Source organism: Daktulosphaira vitifoliae, unplaced genomic scaffold, assembly GCF_025091365.1.
Source record: "Daktulosphaira vitifoliae isolate Bord-2020 unplaced genomic scaffold, ASM2509136v1 Scaffold_4, whole genome shotgun sequence".
Classification (NCBI taxonomy): domain Eukaryota; kingdom Metazoa; phylum Arthropoda; class Insecta; order Hemiptera; family Phylloxeridae; genus Daktulosphaira; species Daktulosphaira vitifoliae.
In genome coordinates, this window is record NW_026099575.1 from 27,073,552 (window position 1) to 27,083,103 (window position 9,552).

Sequence of the window (9,552 nt, forward strand, 5' to 3'; positions counted from 1 at the left end):
TTCAACAGGTGTAACTATTTATTAATGGCATTTAGAAAATATTTCAATAACTTTAATTATTTTTTATTCAACGCAATGAGTTAGTAAAAATTAACTGGAAACAGAATACGGTAAAATGGTTATATTAACTTCATTAAAATTAAATATAAAATCCAATTTCTTAACTTGAGTAATTAAACTATATAAATCCTTTTCCGTTGATTAGAATAAATCTAAAGTAATTTGTAATAAATATGATGTTTTATTAGGGATCGAATTTCAATGCATATTACATTTTTTTACATTATCTTAGGCGATGCTCTCTAAGCACAAAATTCAATTTATGTAATAAAAGTTTTAAAATGACAATTTTTTTTCATTATTTTGAATTTGTAGTTATTTTTTTTTTTTTTGTTTTTAAAAATATGAAGTTAAATTTCCCAGACATTTTGTTTTGATTGCGCTAATCAAATTATCGTGTTTAAAATTTCATTTTATTTAATATTAATTACTTTTTTAAATATTAAAAATTTAAACTATTAAAAGTTACAATTTTTTAGTTAAAATTAAACTATAGTTTTTTCTCAAAATCAAATCAATTTATAAAAAAAAGTTTGAGCAATTTTGTTATGTAAATACATTTTTTTTATTTTAATATAGTATTTTTTATTTTAAGGCAACGTTATAAAGCATATATAGATTTTTTAAACGTTTTAAAACATTTTTATACTGGCAATTTCATATAAGAATTTTTGAAGTTTTTAAAGATATTTAAATCCGGAACCTATTTATAATAAATAAATTTTTAAGTAAATGTACTTTTAATTATTAATTACAATCCACAGTTGATTAAGAAACTGATCAATTATATTTTTATCATATATTATTATAATTCGTTTATTCTTTTGTTTAAAACACATTAAGTACAAAAATAAATAATAAACAACTGAACTCAATAAATTCGTTTCCATGTTACTTAGAATTAAATTAAACATCACGTAAAGTAACTTTCAACAAAACAAACATATTCGCATAACTCTAAGCAATCTTTGATATTAAAAAGGCTTGACAAAATAACTTAATATATACTAAATTATTTCTTTGTTAAATATTTTGTTATAATAATTTTATTCTCATGTTTTAAACATATCAAATATAAAAAGACATAATAAACAATTGAACTCTATAAACCTGTTACCGAAATATTTTAAGTTGAATTAAGCACCACGTAAAGTAACTTTTAACAAAACAAAAATATTCGCATAACTCTAAGTAATGTTTTTCACCGAGAAGCTTAAAAAAATAACTCTGTAAAGTTTGGTAAATAAACTAAAATTCGCCTTTAATAAATATTTTAAAAATTTGATACTCATGAAAAAATACACAAAGTAAAGAAAATATTTTAATTATTTCAATGAACATTCCTAAGGGATCCCATTAATAATAAAATAGAATAGAAAAGAATCGTCATAAAAAGTCGATTTGCTTCAAGTTTTTTACGAAAAATAAATGATTCTTAAAATGAGGTACATCGTTCAAATTCTCAGCAATATAAGCGTTCATTTCAAAACTGCGTGACCTATTTTTATTTAGTTTTATAGCTGATAAATTTTCTTATATGTCCTTTTTGCCCTCCCATTGAGTGACTGCATAATACAAAAAAATAAACATTAGAATGTCTTAAAATTATGTAGGTTAAGCTTTTAACAGAAACCGAACTATCAATAAATTATCATCCTTTTTAAACATCATTTTAGTGTAACATAAATTGTATTATATATTTATAGTACATTATCGTTTTTTCAACTATTGTACAAAAAAGAAAAATAATTTACAAGTTAATTAAGACTTAATTAATTATTATTATAAAGCTCCATATTTTTATATGTTACCTTACAATTAAGCATCGTTTATTCTATTCATGCTGTATTTGAAATTGTAATTATAACTTTTTTTGTGCCTTAATGTAGTTTTTTTTTCAAAATTTATAAAAATAAAATAAAAGAGTATTACTAAGTTAAAGACTGTATAACAAGGTTCATTGTAAACTTTTTTTGGCGTCTTTAAAAACTTCTGAGTAATAAATTATCCTGTTTTTATCAAACACCTGGAAAAAAAGGACAAATAATGTGGCATCATTGTTCAAAGGCGAAATTAAAACTATTTAATGACATTTTTTTTCCATAATAAAATATAATCCATACGGGGTCAAGCAGTAAAAATTGAATAAAACGAAGTAAACAAATTAATTTTAATTTGATTTTACATTAAAATCTTTGTACCGTCTATTCACTCGTCTTCTTTTTCCTCGTTTTTATCCCAACTACTTGGGGCAGGCCACCTTTAGTTCCGTTTATTCGCTATTTTTGTTAAATATTTTTTTTAAGGTTACGATAGAAATTTACAAGCTTAAAATACGCTACAAATACGTCATGAATATCAAAAATTAATTATATGTTTTTACCAGCAAATTAAAATATTTTCAATATTTTCTCTGTATAAGTTTGAGATAACACAAACGAGATTATTAAATGTGGATTAGTTTACAAGAGTAAAACTGTGTATTTACCTTCAGAAAATTAAAAAAAACGTTTTTATTTTATCTAAAGCTGAATGATTTAAGATAAAAGACAGACAGTAAAGATTTCATTATTAACTTTATAAGTTTCTTAACACAAAGCCATCTGGTTCTACTTTTCAGTTACAGGTACGTAAATAAATTACTTGCGAATGAATCATTTATTGAGCAAACACATTTTATTAAAAATATATTTTCTTTTTTTTATATAATTGAAAAAAAAATTAATTAAATATTATTTTCTAACAAAAATATATTGCAAAACTTTTTAAAGAAAACATTTTTTACTTTAAATTTTATTTATATTTCTTGTTTCTAAAACAATGTTTTTACAGATATTATTAAAATCTAAAAAGACAATGGTAGCACAGCATTATTGGAGTATCATTTTTAAAGTGGTCGGAAGTGATAAATTTACAAATTCAATAACAATTGTATAAAAATAGTAAAATATTTTCAAAAAAAAAAAGCTAGTCAAAATCGCATTGCTTTTTTTTTTTTTACTATCGCGGGAATAAAGTTAGATATTGTCAAAGTCTAGTAAAATATAAAAACATTGCACTAAATATAATAATAAATTTAATTTAGTATAACCTGTCAATTTCTCTTATTAAGTGATATATATATATTTTTATTTTATTATATAATAACATTGATTTACAACGAAAATTCAATGCTCTTTTACAACAAGTAAGTGTGAAATTCATTCACATTAAATTTCTACATTAATCTTTATAAAAACATACTTTATAATGATGTTCTACTTTTTCTCTCGTATTATATATGATACGTATTTTTGACATTTCTGTCCACAATTTTTTAATTACCATTGTAGTAAATAATGACCTTAATACAATTACGAGGCGAAAGAGTTATTAAGCTTCTAGTCTTTTATTTTAGTTGATGGACCTGACCATAATAAAATGATGTTATTTATTTAAATTATATATAAAAAAAAATATATATAAACTTACCTCAAAAAAATAATTTTGTATTGTTGAGTTTGAATATCTTATTTTTTCGGCTTCTTTACACATTTATTTAAAGGAAATTTATTATGACACCTAGTAATTTAAAAAATAAAAAACTAATAAACTATAATATTAATAAAATATCAAATAATGAACTTTGCTCTCAGCTAAACTTATATTTACAAGAGCCTTATTATTCATTTATGTGTAACGATATTTACTGTTTGAAATAATGAATATTTTACGATTAGATACTTTTCAATTTATTGTTACAAACTGCAATAATATAGAATAATAAAATCTTTACAAAATTTAAGGATATAAAAAGGAACAACAATTTCTCGACTATCGCATCATCATTTACAGTGTTCTAGTTGGTGACTTGATAATTATTTTGAAGATAAAATAATGACATTTTATCGCGTTGTGAGTTACTAGAATCGCACTTAAAATCTCAGAGAATTAAACATTTCATCAGGACAGTTTTAGTAATTTAGAGCAGATTGTCATTTTTGAATAATGAAACATAAATTATTGTTTATACCATCCAACGACTTATAAATAAGGAATGATTAATAATACTTGTTTGCGTGTTTTAGTAGTATGAAAGCAGTTGATTAATTTACAAAAATGAACTACACGCAAATCTTAACTTATTAAATTATAATATTACGTTTGTATTGATATGTGTAAAGTTGTCTTGCTTCACAACAAATTAAAACAACGCTATTAACATTTGTTTTAGTAAGTAATGTTGTGAAGTTCGACAAAATAAACGCCAATAGTTGTATCAATAGATTATAAGTAAAAAAAAATATCCTTAATTTATTCAAAATACATAGTTCAGAAACTTATGAACAGACTCTGTTTTCATACAGTTGCAGTAATCATCGTATTAGTAATATATTTGTGAAGTATTTTATTTACAACTCTCAATGTATATGGATACACCAAAAACACAGAGTTGAATTGATTTCTCGGACATCACCAAGAAAAATTTTTTATTAGCATTATAAGTTTTAGTTTTTATTATGAGCGTACGATATTTATACAAACATTATTCAAGATATTCGAACGAAACCCTTAACTTATATTAAATTCCTTATGATTTTTAGGTAAACAAAATAGTCTTCGATGTACGTCTTACTATGTTTAAAGAATAAAAAATACACCTCATAAATGTTTTTAAAAAGTTAATTGAACGTAAACTTACCCTTTATAATTTAACATAATAAACTGCATAAATACAATTTTATGAACATACTTTTTTAGAATTGAACTTTAAAATCCTAGTGTATTGATATGTCTATCTCTCTTGCATAATTGTATTTTACTTTGAATACATTGTGTATGGAAAATTGATGCGTAGTACATTTTTTTATAAAATCATAGTCTTACATTGTGCTTAAAATTATTGAGTTATTTATAAATATTATTTTTAATTTTAGATTTCTACACTTGAAAACATCTATAAAAGTCATTAATTGTGACACAACATACATATTCCTACAGTAGTATATTTTCCATTTTAATAGTATTTCACTAGAGGCATATTTAAAATTACAAAATGAATTCAGTTAAATTCTTTAATCTAAAAAGTATACTTGTCAGACAAATAAGACACTCTGAATATTTTATTTTAAAAATTAGAACTAATAGAAAATTAAAATATAAAAACATAAATTACTTTTGTTATAACTGGTATATATTAAATTGTATAGTTCAAAGATATTGAAACATATTAAAACAAAATCAAAATATTTTAATTATTAAAAAAAACTATTTGAATCACGTGATCAGTCAAATAAAATAAAATTCCGTTTCGAGTTTGGTTCAAGATCAAAATGAGTGTTCGTAACATCACTAGTGTTTACGGAGAAAACTTTTCTTTATCTGCGTTAATTTTCAAAAACTTGATTTTGTAAAACATTTGATAGTATACCATAAAAATTATACATAACATAAAATTTAATTCATATAAATACTTTTGATGTAATTTAATATATATTATGTAATTAAGTATTTTATGACATTATTTTTCGAAATTGATTTAATTTCATTTAATTATCACAAATAGGACGACCTGCGACATTAAATACCATGATTAATTTGGGGATGTTTTAACTAATAAGATATATTGAACATATTCCTTTGTATTTGTGTTTCATTAAACGGGGGATGTAATTAAAAAAGACATGTGACTGTAATAAACAATACATGTATATTATCTATTGCTCTGTATAATGCATTGTTATTTGCTATTATAATATTATAATCGTTCTAAGTTGTAACATGTATTGTAATAATAAATAATGAGCTTTGAAAATCAATGAAAGTGTTAAACATATCACATAGATACGTTATATTCATTGTAAATGTTAAAGAATAAATAATTATAATTTTCATTTTTAGATTTTGCTTTAAAAAGTTTTAGAATTAAAATACAAAAGCAAAGTTGAAACATTTAAATAAAAAATAATTTATATTATATAATTCTGAACTATTATAACTTTATTATAAAAGTATTAGTAACATATTATATGATCTTACGTTTGGGTATTATTTTGATTAATTATGCAAAAATTATTTTGATTTAATAACTTAGATGATAAATTAAAAAAACGTAAATATTAATAAAAATTGTTTGGAACTTGTGTAATAAAAAACACCCTTTACTTTAGACACAACCAAATAGAAACTTGAATGAATACAAAGTAATTCGCACTTTTATAAACTTCACAATGGTGGCTTATAATATAATAAACAAGGTTATAAAAGTTAAAAATAAATGTTAATATATAATAATATATACGTAATACTTTAACGTCAGTAATAATATAAAACTATTATAATAAAAAAAATCTTTTTACTCTGTTTAACTAAGTAATCACGATACTTACTAGGAATTCTACAATAATACAATGATTAACGAGTTAGCGTGCACTTTCAAGATTTAAAATTAATTAAAATTAGTAACCGCATTTATAAAAATCTGCCATTTTTTAAAAAATAAATTTATAAGTCCGTTGAAAGGCGAAACTTTCAGTTTAATTCCATACCTACATTTTTATGATCCAAATAATTTATAAATAAAGTTAAACATTTTATGATGTCAATACTTATAATACATTAGTGCGCTTTTTAATGTTTCACAGTTCATAATCATTTATTTATCAATAGTGTTATCACAATATAAAGACCGTGTAGACTACTACTTCTCAAAATCCTTAAAAATTAATTATATAACCCTAATGCTCAAAGCCAAAAAAATACTATAGATTACAAGTTACATAGTAAAATTTAATTTAATTTGTTTGATTTTGAATTATTTTATTTTTGTGAAAAAATTAATAAAATGAAACATATATGATTCTGTTGTTAAAAAAAACAGCATGAATTTTTCTTTAATAAAAATACTGAAAAATGAAAATATATTTATTTCAAATTTAAGTAATTCTAAAAGAATATTTCATTCTATTACATAATACCTAAAAATACCATTGTTAATGATTAATTCAAAACAATTAACGTTGGACGCCGCCCTAATTCAAAAAAAATCTTTCATTTTATTTTTGAAAGGAAAACAACCTTTTAAATATATTTAAACCGCTTTTAATTTCTAAGTATATTAAAAAAGTTTAGAATAATTTTTTATCCCAAGCATACGCTTGAGTCTACTCCTAAGGCATAAAGCTTCTCTTTAAAATATCATTACATACAAATATTAATGTGTGCGTTTGTGTATAATATTTTTTTTTTCAAATACATAATTGTTTTATAAAACAAATATACAAAACAACCTCGTTAAAACACCTTTTATTAAAACGGGTATTTTAAAATGACCCTTATATTTCATACGTTTTACAAGTCAAAAAAAATTCTGAGTATTTTATAAAAAAACATGAAGTCTATTTCACAAACAGTCTTTCCATAAATATTAAAAATTCTTTCGACCCTTATTTTTGTATTGTCATACGCAGAGTGTCCCACGATATTCTGACATATCCACATTCTTTACATGTGGCAAATTGTCAGAACACCCTGTATATTTTGTCTACGTGACTTTGTAATAATATTGCGTTAATGATTTCAGATCGTTTGTGGCATTACAGGACTCGTGATGGGTATGGTAGCAATAATAGAAGAAAAAGGAAAAATGAACTTGGGCTTAGCAATACCAGCTGGTATACTTACAGTTATGGCTGCAGGTTTGTAGAACTATTTTACGAGTATGTCAAGTCATAGATTGTTTAAAAATGAGAGTAGTCAAAATTGTCTAACAAATAATTATATATTTATTGTATAACGGAGAAATAGTATTAAAGCATTTAATTTTCATTGAATGACGAATGATTATTATTCAATACACAATAAAATTAATATGTGTTTTATAAATTAATAAAATTTAAGTTGATATACTATTTTAACAATTAATTTATTTATGAAAATTTTCTGTTGAGTTATTATTAAAACAGAGTAAATCATTCTTAGGTTAAAAATAAAATAATTCATTTAAAGAAATAAAGGTTTCTAGAGATAATTTATTATTAATGAACCATTGTTATGAGTATAATGGAATAAATAACTGAAATCTGTGCAGAATACTTTATTGACTAAAATAATGCTGCTTTATTAATTATATAAAAAGAAAAAACAATATCTTGCCATGACAAATTATATTTATATTTATATTTAATAACTATATTATATTTAATAGTATTTAAAATGAAACAAGTTTTATTTAAAACTACATATTTTCAACAGTTCACTTCGTGATTAATTCATCTTAGTTAAATCATCATGATTTTTATTAATAAATCATTGTAAATTACATGTAAATAATGTCGTCTATACAATACTTTATTTTCTAAAAAATCGAATATGTTTATTTTATCAATTTTAGTTTTTAGAACTCGAAGTTTATTTGTCTTACAATCCATTACAAGCTATTAGTTTAAAGTGTTAAAAAACCTAATTTACTACCTGTCACAATGTTTCCATTTGGATTACTTAGTCCCCTAATATCCTTTATTATTATTATATTTGAGAGTGACAGTATCCAATAATTGTTGGATTTCACTAACTTTTATTGTTTTTTTTGATGACACGAATTTTCGATTAAAAAATATCTTAGACATAGTTTCTCCGAATGAAATAATACGTTTTATAAAATCTTTTAAAATAATTCTTTATTAAAATTAAGTAAATTTCTTTATTATTTAAATTTATTTATTATTTTAATTTATATTTTAATTATTATAAAAGTATATTAGATGATTTTACTATAATTTTTTTTTTAATTATTCATCACTCATCATTCTGAAGTTTTAACATTAAAAATTTCATACAAAAAAAATCTTTCGATAATTTTTGTATTATAATTATACATAATATCTGATTATTACAAAAAAAGTTTTGTTGTAACTACGTATGAAAATTCTAGTAACAAGTTTCACTTAGGATAAATTTAGGTAATTTATTAAGATCAGAAACATTCAACATAAAGTAATGAAATGGAATATATACTCGAGAAAAGAAAATCTAAGTAAACAAATTAATATAGAGGAAAACATTTGAAAATATCAAGAGTAGCTTTTGTTTTATCAAGTTGATTAGATAAGCACATTTATCTAAAAAAATGTATNAAACACTTGAAAATATCAAGAGTAGCTTTTGTTTTATCAAGTTGATTAGATAAGCACATTTATCTAAAAAAATGTATGATAACTTTCACGTTACAGACTATAAGTGAAGTTTTGATAAGATTAATTTATAATTTGAGTATTTTAGTAAAATCATTGTTGAATATTATGTTATCCTATTTCATATCATCAAAAGCAGATTAGCTTTTAAAATACTCTAAGAGAATCCTTCAAGTAAATCTTCGTGTAAAGTGATAATAACTATTAAACTTAAGATGAATGTTGTAGTATGAAACTTATTCAAAATATTAGAGCAAGAAAAATTTTTAATCAAACAAATTATAATGATTTATTGCATTTAATAAAAAATAAAATTATTCAT

At 22.1% G+C, this 9,552-nt stretch overlaps 1 protein-coding gene and 1 long non-coding RNA gene across 2 annotated transcripts in view; one reads left to right on the forward strand and one right to left on the reverse strand.

Moving 5' to 3' along the window:
- Positions 1-9,552, forward strand: part of LOC126904096 (uncharacterized) — a 57,823-nt gene that overhangs the window by 21,476 nt on the left and 26,795 nt on the right. Inside the window, exon 3 of the mRNA XM_050682819.1 lies at positions 7,622-7,736. Coding sequence (XP_050538776.1) covers positions 7,622-7,736 — 115 coding nt within the window. The remainder of the gene's footprint in view (positions 1-7,621; positions 7,737-9,552) is intronic.
- On the reverse strand, positions 1,910-4,885 carry LOC126904102 (uncharacterized). The gene is made up of 4 exons (XR_007703656.1): positions 4,742-4,885; positions 3,532-3,621; positions 3,304-3,466; positions 1,910-2,086 (listed from the first exon to the last, which is right to left on the reverse strand). It is a non-coding gene; the product is annotated as an uncharacterized LOC126904102 (long non-coding RNA).